Source organism: Scylla paramamosain, chromosome 27 (genome assembly GCF_035594125.1).
Source record: "Scylla paramamosain isolate STU-SP2022 chromosome 27, ASM3559412v1, whole genome shotgun sequence".
NCBI lineage: Eukaryota > Metazoa > Arthropoda > Malacostraca > Decapoda > Portunidae > Scylla > Scylla paramamosain.
The window spans coordinates 14,734,309-14,755,393 of record NC_087177.1 but is presented as its reverse complement, the minus strand read 5'-3'; the positions used below and the strand labels follow the sequence as shown (position 1 = coordinate 14,755,393).

Genomic DNA, 21,085 nt, shown 5'->3' with positions numbered 1-21,085 from the left:
CAACAACAACAACAACAACAACAACAACAACATAAGCAATGGGGACCAGGTGGTACAGTACTCTGCTCGCGGCTGAAAAAGTTGGGAATTCGCTCCTCGCTCACGGCATTTTATCGGTGAGAGAGGTAGCTCTTTCTCGCAACTCTAACCAACGTCATGTAACATCAGTGCTATGGCGCCATGACTCATAAGAACATGAAAACATAAGGGAAATTGTGAGAAAGCAATAGACATACACGTGGCAGTCCCTGTATGAAACATGTCCATACCAATCTATCATCACTATCCATAAATTTACTTAATCCCCTTGTAAAGTCGGCAGTAACAACTTAACTACTGAGTCCATTTTAGTCAAAGGACACAATAGCAGTAGGAAAACAACGAAGAATAGGCAACAGTAGGAAAAATCTTGTGTCCTCTCTAATAATTCCGTGGCAGCAAAACTAGATCGTCGTCGGTGTGACCTTTCTGCGTCGCCTGCGGGAAGTGAACGAGTACCGCCGGCGTCCTGCAGCCTCGGGGCGCTGGTGTGGCCAACAGGTGACATTTACTACATGCTGCATACTTGGAGTGCTTTTTTTTTTTCCCTGTATTATTAAGTTTCTCATCATCGTTTTCCTGAACTTTTAAATAGACGAGAAACAAAGAACAGGTAGTGTGTGTGTGTGTGTGTGTGTGTGTTTGCTAAATTCACTTCCCACACCCACGCCTTCCTGTCCCACCGCCGCAGAACGTTCGGAGTGTCGCATCGGCATCGCCTTTGTCATCGCGGCCCCGAGCACTGAATCACGTGGCTGGCGGAAAGACATTATCAATAACTATCACCGACAACACCCGGCATTATGTGTATGGATGGTGGTCTGGGAGTGTCACGCCGCTACCGCCATTACTGTCAACATAACTAACAGGCCAATAACAATGACGAATAAAACTGTTACCATATACGAGAAAGAAAAAAAAATCACCAATTGTAACGATAATAACATCAACTGACATGGTACAGAGGTTAAGTTTCACGCCGCCGCCGCTATTACTGTCAACATAACAAGCACGTCAATAACAATGACAAATAAAACTGATACTATTTACAGGCTGGAAAATAAGAACATCGCCAACTATAACGATAATAACATCAACTGACATGTATATGTATGGAGGTGTGGAAGTGTCACGTCGCCTCCACCACAGCAAACACCAAAGCAACGCCACTACAGTAAAAATTGCGACTTGAACAGCTAACATTACAAAGACAACAATAACAAGTTTAATAACAATAGCAACAATAACTACAACTACAACTACAACTACAACAACTACCACTACTATTGCCTCTTCTACTGCCAATATTGCTAGTCCTACTACAAATACATATGCAACGAAAAAAATAAAAACAAGAACAAGAACATGAACACCACAATCAAAAACAATAACCACTTCTACTACTTCTACTACTACTACTACTACTACTAGTACTACTACTACTTCCACCATCACGACTACCACCTCCTCTTTCTTCTACTTGTACTACTACTATTACTATTACTTCCTACTACTACTCATACTACTATACTATTACTCAAGCACTGGAAAGACAATACTAACCTTTGACATTTTCCATCATTAAAGTGTGACTTATAAATGAATGTCTAGTGAATGCCTTCGGTGTGTTAAGTATCTACACGAGAGGAACATCATGTCGTCTGTACATGTTCTGAGTATTTTTTAGTAAGACGCAAGTGACGTCAATAGAGTATTTAAGGAATTATTATAGTGCAATAGGGTGCGTAAAAAAAAGAAGGAAAGAAAAGAGAAGAGAAGATAAGTAGGGTGATAATTTTGTAGTTGTAGTAGTAGTAGTAGTAGTAGTAGTAGTAGTAGTAGTAGTAGTAGTAGTAGTAGTAGTGGTAGTAGTAGTGGTAGTAGTAGTAGTAGTAGTAGTAGTAGTAGTAGTAGTAGAAGTAGTAGTAGTGGTAGTAGTAGTGATAGTAGTAGTAGTAGTAGTAGTAGTAGTAGTAGAAGTAGTAGTAGTAAAAATAATAGTAATAATAATAATAATAATAATAATAATAATAATAATAATAATAATAATAATAATAATAATGATAATAATAATAATAATAATAACAACAATAATAGTGAAACAGATTACATAAGTATATTGCATAAAACTAGCTGAAAAAAAACAACCGTACATAGTGATATCGATACACACACACACACACACACACACACACACACACACACACACACACACACACACACACACACACAGAAAGGGGAAATGTCAGCACAATTATTACGTACAACAATTAACGTACATAACGCTGCCTCACTATCAGCCTCTAATTACGCACATGAACGTGTTGGACGGACGCACTACACACATATGCACGTGTACATGATTATATTAAACCTCACGGGGCATGTAGGTACACGCAAAATTATTGGTGTGTGTGTGTGTGTGTGTGTGTGTGTGTGTGTGTGTGTGTGTGTGTGTGTGTGTGTGTGTGTGTGTGTGTGTGTGTGTGTGTGTGTGTAAATGACTTGCACAATGGTGAGAGCGGTGACCTGCATCCCTCTTCCACCACACCAACATCCCTACCACCACCACCACCATTACCATCACCGCCCCCACCAGCATCCCTACCATCCCCATCACACCACCACACTCCCATCCTTCTCTATCTCAGCTCCCACAATATTTCCTCCCCACCACCTCCCATCTACCACGACCACCACATTACCTCGCATTTCTATATACCATCCACTCCCGTCTTCCATCACACCCCAGAATATTCACACACCTCCACTTCCGCCACACTGAACCACACTACATCAACGCCACAGTCACTTCCATTATCGTAAAAATTTTCTTCGCCTCCACTCAGTTTAGTTCCTCATCCACCACCACCACCACCACCACCACAAAGTGAAGTAGCATATATAAGACTCCTTCAACGTTAAATAGTTACTATACGATGCTTGTCTATAACTTAACACCTCCTCCTCCTCCTCCTCCTCCTCTTTCGCCTCCCTTCCCCGCCCACTGTTCCTCGTGTCCCGGAGCCTCAGAAGAAAATTAACTATATAAAGTTTCAGCCGGTGAAGGAAGAATGTAATTTGATACTACTGCTGCTCCTACTACTACTATTGCTACTACTACTACTATTACTATTACGATAACAACGGTGAAACAAGTATACAACTTACTACTCCTGCTCCTCCTCCTCTATTGCTACTACTACCAATACCAACTCCCTCTCTCTAAATAATCCAACAAATAAGCTAAGAAAGTGAGAAAACAAGCCAGAGAGAGAGAGAGAGAGAGAGAGAGAGAGAGAGAGAGAGAGAGAGAGAGAGAGAGAGAGAGGTTTGTGGGGGAGGGAACGAGGAGGAATACATATAAAGCAGGAAGGAACAGAAGCAAATGTATTGGCGTCCTAAGGCAGCTGTTTGTAAAGACTGTACTGTCATTGTGCAGTGAGTGAGAGAAGTAAGATAACGAAGACTACTGAGGATGATGATGATGGTAATGATGATAATGATGATGATGATGATGATGATGATGGTGATGATGATGATGAAAAGGAGGAGGAGGAGGAGGAGGAGGAAGGAAAGCAAATGGGAGAAAACAAGATGAAATTCAAATAGTCTAACCAATAAAAAAGAATGAGGTAGCAGTGATAAAGAAGAGATGAAGCAAGTGAGGGAGAAGGAAGGAAAGCAAATGAGAGGGAGAAAAAAAAAAAGAAGTAAGGAACAGGAGGCGGGGAGAGACGCAGCACTGAATCATGACGATAGACAAACTGGGGAGGTAAAAGCGTGACAAGAAGAGTATGGTTGGCAATCGCATGCTCAGTGGAAGAGTGTAGGGTGTCTGAAGGCGCCGCAGCACTGGGGTCACATGGGGTCACGCGTAAAAAAAAATAAATAAAATAAAAAATAAAATAAATAAATAATAATAAAAAAATGATAATAACAATAATAAAATAAATAAATAAATGAATAAAAATAAATAAACAAAATAAAATAAAGTAAAGTGAATTAATAAGGAAGCAAAATACAATAGATAAACAAATACACAAATAAAATAAATCATATAAAAAATAAATAAATCAGAGAACAGAGATTGCTACAGAGAGAGAGAGAGAGAGAGAGAGAGAGAGAGAGAGAGAGAGAGAGAGAGAGAGAGAGAGAGAGAGAGAGAGAGAGAGAGAGAGAGAGAGAGAGAGAGAGAGAGAGAGAGAGACATAAGAACAAATAACACAGAACAAAATTCGGCCTCTGAACTAAATTGAATGGAGACAAAAGGGAAGAGGAAGTAAGAGATGCCGAGGAAAAAAAATGGAGAAAGTACGTACGATAGTAGTGAATATGAAAGAAAAAATGAAGGAAAGAGTATAACTGCGTAAGAGGACAAAGAAAATGAAAGTAAAGAGTGACACGAAAGAAAGTGAAGTGAGTGACTGGAGGAAGTGAAAAAACCGCGAGGAGGAAGTGTGGAAACAAGAACGCAGACGTGGAGATGAGTTGTGAAAAATGCGGTGGAGAGGTGGAGTGCATGGAAGAGGAAGTGGATTACAGTGGAGAAAGGAGAGGAGACCGGGAGGGAAAAAAAATAGAGGGATTTAATGAAGAATAATCGCTCCCTTACCTCCTCCCTTACCTCTGCTATTAACCATTCAGGTAATTACAAAAGGCAGGCAGGGAAAAACTTTATATACTCTCATGCAAATCTCAAATGTAAGCTTCTTTATATTTCCTTCGCCCTGTCTCTACTATTAACCATAAAGTCATTACAGAAGGGTGAATGGGAGACACTAGATATACTGCAATACAAAATTTCGTACACATTCTAATTTATATTTTCCTCGTGCTGTCTTTCGTATCCACTCAACTGTGATTCACAAGACCCGAGAACTCCGTGCATGTTCATCATCCCTGCTAACGCTCATAATCAATCTTTAAGCGACGGCTAATTAACTGAAAAGTAAGCATTAGCTTTTATATTGGCTCCAGCTTTAGAAGGGAGCAGTGAAAGCGACTCGTACAACATCATGCTTCTATTCCTACATAAAAAAAAAAAAAAAAATAAAATTACTCCTGAAATTTCAGCCACTAATAAACAAGTTGTCCGTTTTTTTCTTTTTTGTTAAGAAAGAAAGAAAAAAAAAGGGGTTAACTCTTTCATTATTTGTGCACTACTAGGTCATTATAGTTTCAGATAAAATAAACCGTCTGTTTCTGTTCTTAAATTACTTAAAAAAAACAAAAGTAGGCGCTAACTCTTTGATTATTCATGCATCATTAAGTCGCTACAATTTCAGTGAACGTGGCGAGGCAAATCGAGGAGGCGAGCCGGATGTGTGCTCTGTCTGCCGCGGTACGTACTAGACCGCCCGGCGAGGGTCTGGTACGGGCCTTTATTCACCACAAGAGCAAAGGTCAAGGATACGAAGATGCGCGCCGCAGCAGCAGCAGCTCTTCATGATCTTATTTCAACTCTAACTATAAAATATATATATATATATATATATATATATATATATATATATATATATATATATATATATATATATATATATATATATATATATATATATATATATATATATATATATATATATATATATATATATATATATATATATATATATATATATAGAGAGAGAGAGAGAGAGAGAGAGAGAGAGAGAGAGAGAGAGAGAGAGAGAGAGAGAGAGAGAGAGAGAGAGAGAGAGAGAGAGAGAGAGAGAGAGAGAGAGAGAGAGAAAGTAATGAAACTGATTAATACATCATAATACTTCTGCGAGTATTACTTCAAGAATTTTTTTTCGCTAGATACACAAGGGGTCTGTCATTTTTGTTTCATATACCGGGCGGTGTCAATTTACTATTATGTAGACACACTCAAGGTTTCTCTAGGTGATGGCGTGTGATGTGAAGTACTGGTGGATGATGTGAGGTACTGGTGAGTGATGTGAGGTACTGGTGAGTGATGTGATGTGAGGTACTGGTGAGTGATGTGATGTGAGGTAATGGTGAGTGATGTGATGTGAGGTACTGGTGAGTGATGTGATGTGAGGTACTGGTGAGTGATGTGATGTGAGGTACTGGTGAGTGATGTGATGTGAGGTAATGGTGAGTGATGAGAGATAACGGTGAGTGATGTGTTGAGGTAATGGTGAGTGATGTGGTGAGGTACTGGTGAGTGATGAGAGTGAGGTACTGGTGAGACCACTTCTCTTTTCTGAGGACAACAAAGAGAAATCACTTGAGCGTCATTATTCTTCGTGTCCCGGATCATATCTTCTCCCTCTGGGCTACAAAGGGTGATGGTGAACTTATAATGATGATGAGGGTTTAGGAGGAGGAGGAGGAGGAGGAGGAGGGGGAGGAGGAGGAGGAGGAGGAGGAGGAGGAGGAGGAGGAGGAGGAGGAGGAGGAGGAGGAGGAGGAGGAGGAGGAGGAGGATGGGAAAAGTTTTGAGGACGTGGAGGAGGAGGAGGAGGAGGAGGAGAAAGAGGTTATGCGTAGAAGAGGAAGAAGAGGAGTAGAAAGAGGAAGAGGAGGAGGAGGAGGAGGAGGAGGAGGAGGAGGAGGAGGAGGAGGAGGAGGAGGAGGAGGAGGAGGAGGAGGAGGGGGAGGAGGAGGAGGATGGGAAAAGTTTTGAGGACGTGGAGGAGGAGGAGGAGGAGGAGGAGAAAGAGGTTATGCGTAGAAGAGGAAGAAGAAGAGTAGAAGAGGATCTGAAGATGGGTTTCACGGATGTGCAGGCTACAGGTCATTAAAGCCTCATTATCCCCCTCCTTAGCGGCCTGCGCCTCGTGTATTTCCTTCACCGCCTGCTTGTCTGACAGCGTCCTTCTTCTCCCTTGCGCCGGGGGATAGGGGGATGGGGAGGAGCCTGAACAGTTAAGCACCTCTGAGAAATATTATCATTGCGAATAACTGACTTTATGAGATCGAAAAATAATTCAAACTAAGTAATACAGCAAATTTCGGTTACTCTTTTCCCTCTCATTACCCATGCCTGGCCACGAAGTTATTACTGGCATGATGCAAAAAAATCAGGAAAAGCTGAGAGAGAGAGAGAGAGAGAGAGAGAGAGAGAGAGAGAGAGAGAGAGAGAGAGAGAGAGAGAGAGAGAGAGAGAGAGAGAGAGAGAGAGAGAGAAAGCCACTAAACTTTACTGCACCTTATTATTTTTTGCAGTTTTTCGATCTCGTAAAAGTCGAAGTCAGTACTGAACGTATATGTGGAATTATGAGACAGCGAAGCACTAGCACGTAACAGGCTCATCGCGCCGCACCTGAGTGCGCCACGGCATGCCTTAGGCTTAAAGGGACTGCCCCGGGCCAGAGAAGGTACACCTACAAGCACAGGTGGGCGGGTAGGCCTGTGCGGTTTGTTCCCACGTCCGCCCTTTGAAAGCCGAGTGACGTCATGGCGTCTCGCTCTGGCCTGCTCATCAGATGTTCAGATTTTGGTAGAATGGCGACAAAACCTCCACTATCGCTGTCCCTCCCCGCCGCCCCCACTAGGGGTAGGCTCTCCTTCCGCTGCCACGCATTATCTCCTAATCCCCGCCATAATGCTCCTTGGGCTCCAGCCTAACGCAGTAAAACCATCACATCCTGTCAGACGAACAGGGCCAGCCGAGGGTTCCCTACCTGCCGCCAGACCCCCGTGGCCACCACCGGCCCCCAGCGGTCCCAGGATCGCCTCACAGGCAGCACGTACTACGTTATTGTCCCATGTACTAAACACGCTGGCATTTCGTGATCCTTGCGGCGCGACCACGGCTCAGGACGTGCGAGGAAAGGCATCTTAACGATACCTATGGGCGTCTTCGCCTCACTCTAGAAAAGCTGCGTCTTATTTTACATTAGAGTAATTAAAGGAAAATATGTTGCCTGTAACCAAAACAATGAGATGATTGGCGACCGAAAGGTCAATAGGCGCATGAGAGAGATCCAACTGGTAAGGGTCAAGGGCGCCTCACTCTCACGCCCACAAGTGTTCACACACATCTCCCAGCCAGAGTAAATAAAAGACGAGCTGCCTTCAGAGCATGATACCAGCAGCGGAGGCGGTGTGGTATTTGTTACAAAGGTAGTAACCTTTGGAGCATCACTAACAGACAATAAGACTTTAGGAACAAAAGCAACTCACGCATTTATAGTTCATTTCAGCATGTTCGGCGGGAACAGCTGTCCATTGTTACAGGGAAATTTCTATTATAAACTTGATACGAGTTAGTGTTAGGCAGGTGGTTGCGGCGGTTCCCAGCGCCCCCCTCACTGATACACACGAGGCCCGAGCTGAACCTGTATCTGCTGGACGTAATCCGTCGACCTTTCGCCTGTACTGGAGATCGTTAAACCACTACTGTGACCTTTGCCCGGCGGAGGGACGGTGAGAGAGGGAAGACGGGTGGGATAGACAGCTGCTGCCTCACCTGTCTTCCTCTTTCCTCCTACACACTCACACCTGCCCACACGCACTGTACTGCCAAGTCTCCAGTGCGCGGCGATTACTGCATGCGTTGCCTGACTGAAGACAGGAATTTGTAAATGAAAATGAAATAAAAATAAAAAATGAAAACTGAACGTTAATAGGTTTCCTATATTTCAACAAATAATTTGACAGTCTTACTAGAAAAAAAAAAAAAAAAAGAAAACGACTCCCAATGTAGCGAAACTTATCAAAAGTAACAAATGGAGAAGAGAACGGCAATGAAGTGAGACGATGAGCAGACCAAAGGGGTAAGCGTACATGGAAAGCCGTACGGTGAAAAACGGTTGTCGCGTTATGGGAAGCAACGGACAACGTAGTTTCCGATTTCTTTTCGTTAGCTTCACCTCAAGTGTCTTCAAGAAGCAATTTCATAATCTTTCTCAATCTTGCCGTCGATAAGTCCCGCCAGCAGGAGTGGATTCAGTTGGTAAAATAAAAGAAGACATGAGGCATCTCCCTGCGTGAAGGTGATGAGCAGACAGGATAACAGTGGAGGGGAGAGGATGTGGGGTGGAGTCCTGGGCAGGTGTTGTGTGAGTAGCGGACACAGCGGTCGCGTGTTCAGCAGACGTTGTGTGCACCATGGCGCATCAACTATTATTCCTATAACCGCGTGGGAGACGAAATATGACTGTTACTGTTTTGCGGCAAGCGAGTCCAAGTAGTCTACACTTGAGCCGAGTGAAGGCCCCAGACCCCTCGTGGTGCAAGCTGCATGCGGAACTCTTCCTTCTGGCTGAGGATGCTGCTCCGTCAGCCTGGAGGGGCGAGGAGAGCAGGGGAAGAAGATGGCGTCTCGTAGATTTGAAAGATTTTACGAGCCAAGATTTTTTTTGCCTCACTCTCTCCCTCTCCCGGCCGAGCGGCACGCGGCTCAGGGTCTGGCAGAGGGCGGCCTCTCGGGAAAGAGAGTGTTATGAAGTGTGAATGGATGGCTGGCCGAGGCGAAGCTTAGGATTTTGGAAATGTACACAGCGTGTCTCGACTCTCGTGACAAAATAATATCATTGCGGTGACGGCAATGTTTCCTGTCTGCACCGAGTGGCGGCGCAGATTGAATGATAAAAAGACAGGGAGTGGCAGCTCCCGGCAGAGGCGCCCCGCAAGACCAGGGCCTAGCGGGGCACCAACTAAACTCTTTGACATAAATTAATTGCGTCAACTTGTAAATCTTCCGCTTGGCACAACACTCGCGCTCTGCCCTCGCGGCGCCGTTCTAGTGTCGGGTTACGCTGCCTGCAAACATTATGCACAATGGACAAGGCAAACTTTCTTTCCTTTAAATTATCAAGGATAACACACCCACCAACAAGCTAACAATGCCTTCTTCCTTCACTTACTACCCCACGCCATGTCCTGGATTTCGGGCGTGCCGCACCTCCGCCTCTCCAGTGAGTTACGAAAGCCAAAAGCCCGTAGATTCGCAACAGGCCCGATGCTCTCCTTTCGATGACAATTTGTGCCTCTAGTAGATATTCAAGTGTCTTCACTTCGCTTTTAAGAGCTACCAAATATTTCCAAATGTAAGTTAACTTCCTTGCTGCAAACCTAACCTAACCTAACTTCCTCGCTGCAAACAGAACTCCACAACAACTGGCGTGCGGATGGCCGTGTGCCTGCCTGCCTTCCCTGCCTGCGGGCGGCCGTATCCCAAGGCTGTGGGCGTTGCCTTCCCTCACACTTGCCTGACTCACCATCACCACACGCCTCCCTAATAACCACTAAGGTTCCCACACATGGCCCCGCCGCGCCGCACATCACCGAGTATCCTTCACCCGTGAGACTCAAACTCGCTGACAACACAACTCTGCGTGGGATTTTTTTTAATCTCTGCCTTATGATTTTGCAACGTCTATGAAAATTTGGAAAACAGCGTCGAAAGACAAAAAAAGTAAGACTAAATATATACATTCTCAAATAAGCGGGCTACTTTGTACATCAAGCCTTCAACGATAATTTACAGCTCACATAAAGTTAAGAGAAAGTATACATCAGGGCAAAAGTTTGCAGAAAACTGCCGGTAACTTCTGAGAAGAGAGGAGGGTGTGCCTTATGCCGCCACCAAGCACAGGTGACTCAGTGAGCCATGGTTGTGGGGCGAGTCCAAATGTCCACGGGAAGCCTGTTCTCAGCCCCGCGGCTTACACACCCGACCCGCCACACAGGTACTCTCATGCTGCGAGTGTGAGGCCCAGGCACACACTTCACAGGCCACCGTGGCGGGCACAAACTAATTTTTTAGACCTTGAGCTTAATAAGGTGGCCTCAAGGCTCTATACGTAGTTGCCTGACAGAAGAAAGACCGTAACCCACCGAGCCGACGGAAGGGGTGGTGGGTGGTGGGCCTCGCCGAGACACTCGCACCCTCCCTGAGCGCAGCCGGTTGATGGAGGCTCGAGTTAGTGCATTGTGAAGTGTGGCTGGAGACAAGATCCTCTCCTCGGTGACACAAAAAGTGAATCTCTGTGAGCGTGGCTGTGCGCTCTTCTTTACTCTTTCTCTTAAGCGCATGTTCGGCATTTGCCTCCTCCACTTTTGTCGAGTCTTAAGAGAGACAAAGAGTGGTGTTGCTAAGCATTAATCTCCCTCGTGTGACCGCAAGCACAGCGCCTTCTGTCAAGTTACGTTACACAGGTGAAGAAGAAGAGGCGGCCAGGACGGGCAGGGGGCTGGGAGACAGAGATGGGCACAAACTGAAGGTGGAAGGGTGAGAGGCAGGGGGAAGGTCTGGGTGTTATTTTACCAGCCTATTATCTAAGCTCTCTCTCTCTCTCTCTTTCTCTCTCTCTCTCTCTCTCTCTCTCTCTCTCTCTCTCTCTCTCTCTCTCTCTCTCTCTCTCTCTCTCTCTTTAGATCCCTTTGAGTAGAGAAACCCTAGCCGTGCATTACCCTTACAGACACACACACACACACACACACACACACACACACACACACACACACACACACACACACACACACACACACACTCACAAACTGGTCTCCCTTCCTCACAATGTCTGTACTGGTATGCATGAACGTGCTTATGCATACTCGGAGCGCTAAACACGCACCTATGCACGGTTCGTATATATGTACCTACACACACACACACACACACACACACACACACACACACACACACACACTCACACACACACACACACACAGGCGCGTGGACCAGGTCAGGTATTTTCTCACACGTGCAGCAGTGTTATCTAATTCTCCGTTTCGCCAGATGTAACATAACCACACAGTCTCTCGCTTGAGTGGAGATGTGAGAACAGAGACAGCTGAGGTAAAAGAAAAAATGAAAGTGAGGCAAAAATCGTAAAATCTCCACTCTGCTGGTCAGGACAACCTCACCGCAGCCGCCGCCACAAACTTAAGGCTCCAGTGACACTTTGTTGACACTACTACCTCGCCCAACCGACCCATGCGCCCTAGGTGAGTGGCGGCGCGATGGGAGGAGGAAGGAAGGGCTCACCGCTCTGGAAACTGATCCCGGCGTTGCGTCACATCCGTATGCAGGGAACCACCCACCCACATCCTACCCAGCATTAGCCGTACACATCCCGCCACTTCCTTCTTCCATCCCTTCCGTGTGCCACAGATCAGCGCCACCGCCGCTGCTCCCACGCTTTTTTCTTTTGAAAGACGTTATTGTTTCATTGACGTCGCTTCTTATCACTATTATTTTACTGCTATCACATGAAATGAATTGAGAACATGAGTATCTTAAAACAGTATTGTAGGACAGAAATCGTGGCCAAGGAGAAAGATAATGGAAATATTAAATGAGAGAGAGAAAAATGTGTTTTCCGTTCCTGTCATTCAGTGCGAGTAGTCGTATGGAATAATGCAAGGATGTTAAGACACAGATTAATTCACACACACACACACACACACACACACACACACACACACACACACACACACCAAGGTGACAACGATGCTCAATGCTCTCGACAGATGCAGAGAAATCAAGTTTAAAATTAATGTTTTTCTTTTTGTGTCTGCGCTGCATGGGTTTAACCTGGTGGCCTTTGTGCGCCACGGGTGTTTGGGAGGAACAAGGAAGCTGCCACAGGTGTAAAGACTATAAGCGAACAGGTGAGGCCAAGGACAGGTAAGTCACTAGCAAAACTGATCCCCGAGACAGGTAGCGGATGTCTTCTTAGGCTCACTTTTCCGTGTCTTACCTGGCAGGTCGGGGAACAAGCAGGCCGCCACCCACCGCCACCCATAAACCTGTCACCCCCGTTAGTGATCTAGCGTGACCGCCGCAGCCATCCCGTGCAGGACACTCTGCCACGGCTGGGGACGAGGCGACCACATTTCCTAGTTTGGTGGCTGTGGTCGTCCCGCAGTCAGTGAGGAGCCAAGACAGGTTCCCGTGCCTCTACCAGCCTCCCTCCGCCAGCCAACCAACCCTCTCAACACACGCGCGCGCCCCTCTGTGCTCCTCTATCTAAGTTTTCCATCTTGTTTTCACCCCTTGGGCGAGTTGGTCCACTATTAGCATATCTATTGACATGAACAGAGCCCACAAAGTTACTGGTGATCAATTTATATTATGTAGTCCCGCCTGCCATTCTCTCTCTCTCTCTCTCTCTCTCTCTCTCTCTCTCTCTCTCTCTCTCTCTCTCTCTCTCTCTCTCTCTCTCCTCTCGCTTTCTTCAGTGGTCATTGCTGTGATAATAGACTTGAAAAGGAAGAGGGAAAGTTTTGATAGTCGAGATGATAAATAAGCAAAATATACTGTACTGAATACATTATGCACACTCATCTGAGAATAAAGACAACCGAGGCACATGTTTATGGATGTTACTGATCCAGTCTTGCTTTCTTTTTTTTGTCAGTGGCATTTGATGCTTTTTTTTTGGGGGGGGCGTTTGTTTGCACCCCTTGGCCAGTCTCCTGCTGGTGTGGAGAAAAAACACCTGCTGTGAGCTGACTGCTTCTCCTCGCAACTGTGGCCTCACATTAGCGACTCATGACTCTTTGCAGTAAAGTAAAAATTATTTCAAGACCATTTAAAGGAGCAATAATAATAAAAAAAAAAGTTGAGGCTCGGGACAACGCCATGAGCACCAAGCTACCTGGCAGATCCTCCAGATTGTTGGCTTAACTCTGCTCGGAGTAACCAGGGCTTTCTTTCGCCTTATGAGCGGGTAATGAAGGCAGGCCAGGACTTGGGGGAGGTGGGGCACGCAGGGGTGGGGTCACGGGTGAGAGTGACCAACAGTGACTCACAAAACTGGAAATTAATAAACCAAATTCGGTCTGCCAGCGACTGTGCACACCAGTAGTAGGCAGACCTGACCGGTGGCCTGCACCAGCCGGCCACGACCCTGTGCCGAGGAAATACCTGGGTTACTGGCGTGTATGGAGGTCCTCGCCCTGTCCCGAGTGCACTAGGTAAACATTCATCCTTTCACTCTAGAGCACGAGAAAATCCATACCAGGGTCTGAAGGGTCTCAGTGTGTGTGGCTCCTCAGATCACTCCCACAGTTAGGTTAGAAGTCCTAACTAGATATGCTCCTGAACTATCACCACCACTACTCCTACATCACTTCCACCTAAATGATCAGGGAGCCAACAAGTCTGTTGCTGTTGTTTGTCATTTCTTTGTGTTCTTTTCTGTGTGAGTGAGGCAAAATAAGGGCGCCACCAAGGGCACCCGAGGTCTTCAAGCAACTCTCAACAGCCTTGGCGACTTCAGCAGATGTGTTCCGGGTGAGAGAGAGAGAGAGAGAGAGAGAGAGAGAGAGAGAGAGAGAGAGAGAGAGAGAGAGAGAGAGAGAGAGAGAGAGAGAGAGAGAGAGAGAGAGAGAGAGAGAGAGAGAGCGGTGGGGAGCAGTAATGATTGACTGGATAATTTATTACCACGGAGTACCCAAAGGCCCCTCTCAGATCCTCCTTCATTCACCACCGCAACACACACACATACACACCAGCGTGCGATTCTCTCCCTCCAGGCTGTACTGCACCTCACAACAGACGCCGTCTTTCCTTCCCTCACAGCGACTGACAGCCGTGATGCAGAGACACCAGAGGAGCTTTCTCATTTAAGTACCATGGGAAGAAAGAGTTTCCCCTGGGGCAACTCGTAGGGGACTGAGTAGGGTGAAATAGGGAACGAAGACCTATTGTTGTGACGTGACTTACCTCGCCGCGTGGGGCTGGCGGGACACCCAGGCTTGAAGGGGGGAGGGTCTAGATTCACGCCCATAAGAGCTACACGTATGTACTCGCAGCCGCGCCTCACACCCTCAGTAGCAGCAGGTTTAGGGCGCCGAACCCTGCTGGTCGCTGCCGGTGTACTGCCCTCCGCCCACGCTCCGGATAACTACCTCAGGCATCGCCCAAGTCTCCTCGCCCTGACCGCCGAGTGACCATCCTCCTCCTGGCCGCTCGCTCCTCACTGCACTTCTCAGTCAGGTCAGCAGGACACTTACACAGGGCGGCAGTGTCATGGCTACAAGCGCCGGGCAAGGCAAGGCTTTGTGGGCAGCGGGGTAATTCCAGGGCGTCTCGGTGCTAATATTTCCTTTAGTGAGACCCGCCTGGAAGGGAGAGGCCGTGGCTCACCGCCGCTGCCGAAAAGCTCATCCACACTCCACCAGCAACCTGTTGAGGAGGCAGCGGTCACCAGCACCCTGCACATAATCCACTTCCACGGGTGCGATATCCCCACGCCCACGCCTCACACTCCACACATCGCAAGCACGCCTCTATGGCTTCACTGGTTCCTCTTGATGTGATTTAGGACCGAGTTCCACGTCTAGGCCCTTGTGTCGAGTGTAACAAAGGAGGTCATGTTTACCTGCGCCCTCCCCCTGCACTGGCTACGCTACAACTGTACCGTCTTTCTCTTCTCACTACGCTAACTCGTCGCTTGCCACATGCGAGCAGACCCACCATATTTGCCGCCTGCCACACCACTAACATTTGCCCTGAACTCAATCCTCACCCTCCCCCTGCCCTTACTGTAGTCATATCGTATCGTAGTGGGAAATAGTACACCCGGCAAGGGAGAGCGAGCAAAACTTCTTTCACGTGGGAAAGCATCATACATCTGCACCCCGCCTGGCCCGACACGCACTGACCACGCCGTTTTTTTTTTTTTTTTTTTTTCAGTGTTACCAGTCTTTCAATTTCTAATCCTTTGTGTCTACACCGCAACAAAAAGAGCCTTTCCCATCGAATCCACGTGGCTCAAGATGCAACATTATGACGGGCGTGACGCGGGGCAGGATGTGCGAGGGTCACCCATTCCAGCCCTGAGGTTTTCACGTGAAGTGAGGAACCTCCGCGGACGACCACAACAGCGATAACACGGCTGGAAGCTCTGTGCACCTTTTCCTCTCTGCCGCCACCCCTTTCACTGTCCACAACGAGAGCTCTCACGCCCTCCGAGTTAAAGGGACAGTTATGTCATCCAGGCAGCGGCGGTCATGGAGGCCACAATGCACCTCCGCCCGAGCGTCTGGAGGAGATGAAGACAGGCGGCGGCGGGCATTCCTGAACAGAAAATATGCGCGTCTGTGGTCATCCTCCCGTGGCCTGCAGGGAAAGAAAGTGGAGTTGTGCGCTCTGATTACCTCGTGTGTGCGTGTATGTGTGTGTGTGTGTGTGTGTGTGTGTGTGTGTGTGTGTGTCTGTGTGTGTGTGTGTTTGTGTGTGTGGTGTTTAGGGAGTGTGCTGCCAGCCTCGTGTGCCGCCACCCTTGGTAAACAGGAGTGTATGGACTTGGACCTTCTGACAAAGGGTGTTCTGGGCTGCAGCGTTTCGTAAATGGAGTAACTGACGTCTCTGCACTGTGTAGTTGCGAGGTCCGTGCTCCTTGGTGACGGGGAACTATGGCTGCTCACGGATGTCTTGTGAAAGAAAGACGTCTTGCATCACGATGGGCATCCAAGCTCCTGTGTACTCTCATCTGTGGAAGCCTAATTTTGGCACTACCTTGGGAGCGGGAAAAACAGATACCCGCCAGCCAGTGCAACTCACCTGGAGGCTGCCACCCGCCCTGCCATGATGAGCAGGTCCGTGCACCAATGCCATGCCGTAAGCACAAGTCGTGGAGTCTTGGGTAAAGTCCACATGAACTGAATCATCAGAAGGGATTCCAGGTATCCTTCGGGAGGAGCGCCTCGGTCGGGGCCTTGAGGATGAGCGTGATGGCGGTGTGCGTGAGGTTCCACATTGTGAAGAGACACAGCACGAAACTTAACAAGAGGACGACCAGCAGCAGCAGCTCGTTACACAGGCCTGAGGGAGGCGTGAACTCCATCTGGAGGAGAGAACGTGTGCGAGAGGCCATGGTGAAGATGCGCTGTGACAGTTTGGTGTCAGTTTCAGATTCACGACGAGGTTTGCAGTTCATGGCACCAGAGTCACAAAGAAGATCAACGTGTGGATAGATGTGTTCAGATAGTCATGTGTTTGTTGTTGCCAGACTTCCTCACATAAAGTACCGATCACTGTTAAGAGTCTACTACGTTTTCCTGCTTCCTGCTATTCCTTAGAAGTATTCCAGAGGGCTTTACAAGCTTTTGGCATCCTCGGGGAAACGAGCAGCGAGCCCCTTAGTTCATGGGGTCATAGAAGAAGTCGATCTCGGTGGCGGGAGGCGGAGTGGCCTGGCGATACTTGAGACCGATGTAGATGACCACGGCGACAATCAAGACAGCGTAGATGAAATTGACGTAGAGCAGGACGAATCTCATGGAGCCCACCTCGGCAGGACACAAGTAGCTACGCAGGAACGACAATACCATGGCACACACCGAACGCTTAGAGGGAGGGGCCAGCGACCCGGGAGGTGTTGCCTGAATCTTCTGACGACGCTGCCTCAACATTTAACCTTTTGAACAAGCACGAACTTTGAAATTGTCTCCCTTGTGGGTCTTATTCACTCATCTGGCACGAAGGGCGGACGTCTCGAGGTTGAGTGGAGACGGGGAACGGGCGTCTCGAAGCTGAGGGGAGGCGGGTAATGGGCGTCTTAAGGCTGAGGGGAGGGGGGGAAATGGGCGTCTTGAGGCTGAGGGGAGGCGGGGAACGGGCGTCTAGAAGCTGAGGGGAGGCGGGGAACGGGCGTCTTGAAGCTGAGGAGAGGCGGGGAACAGGTGTCTCGAGGCGATGACGGACAGGACGAGACTGGGTGGTGAAGGGTCGCTTCTAAAGTGACTCGCGACACTGGTCGGTTCTCTCCCTATTGACCCTTCCGGCACTTCCCTACACCCCGCAGGGATTACGTGGTGGCAGCGGGTGGGGGGAGAGGGGGAAGAAGGGCGACAGGTATCGGAAGAGGGAGGCTGATGGTGAAGCAACGCCAATTAATATAAACGTCGATCTCTGGCGAGGGACACTGGACAGCGTTGACGATAAAACATGGACGGTAATGAAATTAACTCGTATATTTCTGCTGGTGTAGTTAAAGCTAAGTAAGTCTTAATTATCAATGAAGTAAAGTACTAAGTCAACTGAACCGCGCAAGGAAACACTATAGCTTTATCAGGAAGTTTCATAACATTGGAAACTAATGGTCACTAATTGAAACATCGATGGTCTGGGGAGAGTAGCCACGCAGCCCTAAGAGACCTCAGTAATGGGCTTTCAATGGATTGTGGAAGGCACTAGGTGGTGGAAGAGCCTGTGCAATGTTACAGATTCTGATGGCTAGATAGAAGACCCTGTGTAATATGATGAGCTCTCAGTGGATGGGATGACGAAAGAGCCTGTGTAAGATGACGAGCTCTCTCTCAGTAGATGGAGTGACGGAGGAGACACCGAGAAGATGATATATGTATAAACTACTGCACCTCTACAACGTCCGCCCTGGCCAAGAAAAAACAACACATGGCACTGCATCTCCTGAGAATTCTAATACAAGGTACCCCATGGATCCGTTTTTCTACCCTCCCCTGCAGCCTACCTCCCTTGCCCGCCGCCCAGCAACCCTGAAAGCGGCATGCCGATACTGCAGATATTAAGGTGGCTCGCATTCTCGTCCCCTCCATATCAGTGTGTCCGGTAATGTGCTTGTGTGCGTGTCTCCTGGTACACCCAGCATCCCCACACCACGTCTGTCCCCACCACTATCATCTCCCATGACACACCACCCTCTGCATACAAGACTCTCCCCCTCATAACACACCAGCCTGCACATAACAATATCATCTCTCTCTCTACACCATATCATCTTTACTAACTCCTATAGCACACTACCCTTATATCTCTACACCACATCGTCCTCACCAACCCCTATGACATGCAACCCTTCACAACACAATACCATCCCCTCCCTCTACATCAGCCTTCACCGCCTTGCTACACCAGGTCCCATGACACACCACTCTCCACATAACACAAAGCCATCTTCCTCTACACCACATCATCTGCTACTGCCTCGCTGCACCACCTCCCATAACACACTATCCAGCGAATAAAAATCCTTCACTTTCTACTTTACACCATTATCTATTCCCTCACTCCCTATAGTACTTCACCACACCAACCTCCTCCCACACCACATTACCATCCCCACCTACAGATCCTTAGCCAGTCACAGCATATTAGATCCACCTATATAACACTGCTTACTGTCACAACCATACAGGAAAATATCATTCTTCCTTTACGTAACCGTGACTTGTATGAATAAACGGCACTTAACAATTACATAGTTACTGATGAGGTATTACATCTCACCGTGGAGGAAAATGAAAAAGTAATGTCTTTTTCCATAAATTTTTAGCTTGGGAATGAGAGTGTGGAAAAAATTCATTCACGTGCGTCTTGTTCTGCAGTCTCGGCCACAGGAGAGCCCCAGACACCACCCGCACGCGCACCCCTGAAATGAAGACTGCCTTACCTGTAGAAGTTGAGGTTTTGTCGAACTTGAAACTCGGGCGCTTGTAGAGGGCCGGGGACACTGGCAAATAGGAGCGGAGGTGGCCGTTGGACTTGGTCATGTTGAGCACCGAGGTCTTGACGTGGCTGCTGCTGGAGGCGCTCACCACACTCGCGTCCACCAGGGAGTCTATGCTGGTGGCGCGCCGCAGAGGAGGCACCCCGTTCTTGCTGCAGGAGGGAAGGAGGGAGGAGAAGGTTATCACAAAATTACATATGCAGGTTTCCAGCGACGCGGGGGTCCCCAGCACAAGCAAGGGGAGGAAGGGACCCCAGGGGAGGGAGGGCGTGTGAGGGTAACTAACATAAGCTATCAGGGGCCATGGGAGGGGGAGGAGGCAGGTGTGGCTTACCTGTGTGGTGTTGAGGTGTGGCGTCGGATGGCTTATCTGGCTGATGACGATGGTGGTGGTGATGATGGTGATGGTTGTGATGATGGTGATGGTGACAGGTGACAACAGATAATGGTGACAAGATGAATAAGACGACAGAGAAGAGGGAAGACAAGTGCATGCACACACGCGCGCACACACAGATGCACACAGAAAAGGCGAAATGAAATAAGAAAAATGTTCAGTAGGTATTTTTTATGTAATTTCTCAGTGTCTTGAGCATCACGTGCTGGGCAGGTGAGCGCCAGCCGTCACCCTTCCGGAGGTTACTCAAAGCTGATGTGGTCCGATCTAAGGGTGAGGTTGACAACTTTCACAACACGCCATCCTCTTGCTCAAGGAGGACAATAAACGCTCGCTCATCAGTGAAAGTGTTTAGCAAACAGAGTGAGGCTTCAATCTCAGCTTGCCAAGGACGTGTCTACTGAGCCAGTGAGCTGTGTGTGTGTGTGTGTGTGTGTGTGTGTGTTAATGGGGAGGGGAAAACTGATTGTTTGTTAATAAATTTAGAAAACATCTTAAAAGTATGAGAGGACAATTTCATTACAACATCAACAAACTTACGCATTTAAGGAGGAAGAACAAACAATACTTTTAATGTGGACAGATGCATATGAAAACACCAACTGTCAGGTAAAGGTCCAACCACCAGGTAGAGACACGTACTGTATGGGTGCGCTCACTGACATGCAATTTTAAAGGGTTTACAGTTCTGAGGTGATTAGGGTATTGATTCATTACGGCTGACCAACGAGTACTGGATCCTTAAGCTTAATGACAGATGCATCAACAACCTAGGGGATGCGATGAGCACTCGTGTGGCGGGGGTGAAGGGACCTGAGGAGCTGTTGAGGAGTCCCTGCCTGAACATGTTAGAGTGAGGCAGAGAGCCGCACTCGCCAAGAAAGAAAACGAGGTGGAAGAGAAAACGGTGCCGTTCAAAAGTAAGACTAAAACAAATTTAATAAATTCATCACCTTTCTCATGCAACGTAAATATCTTTAAAGTTGCCTAAAAATGTTATGCAAGTTGAAAAAAAGGAAATAATGGAAAAATATATCTAGAAACCAAAATCATTCATAAACAATAATCACCACACCGTTACCAGACAGAGACAGAAGGTCAGAGGAGTGACAGATGAGAAAGAGAAAGACATGGCAGGAGAAAAATATAAAATCAGCTGAAATAAAACATTGTCAGCACGTCAAGACAACAAAGGTTGATGGATGAATGGAGGGAGGGAGGGACGGGGGAGGAGGAGGGACAACAGAGG

At 47.6% G+C, this 21,085-nt stretch overlaps 1 protein-coding gene across 7 annotated transcripts in view; it reads right to left on the bottom strand.

Moving 5' to 3' along the window:
- The window catches only part of LOC135114267 (ankyrin repeat and fibronectin type-III domain-containing protein 1-like), a 283,842-nt gene that overhangs the window by 48,608 nt on the left and 214,149 nt on the right, over positions 1-21,085 (bottom strand). For 6 of the 7 annotated variants that reach the window (XM_064030127.1, XM_064030128.1, XM_064030129.1 and 3 more), the window contains one exon: positions 19,383-19,591. In XM_064030127.1, coding sequence (XP_063886197.1) covers positions 19,383-19,591 — 209 coding nt within the window. Of the gene's footprint in view, positions 1-14,671; positions 15,346-19,382; positions 19,592-21,085 lie in introns of those variants that run through there. The other variant, XM_064030135.1, reaches the window with a different exon arrangement.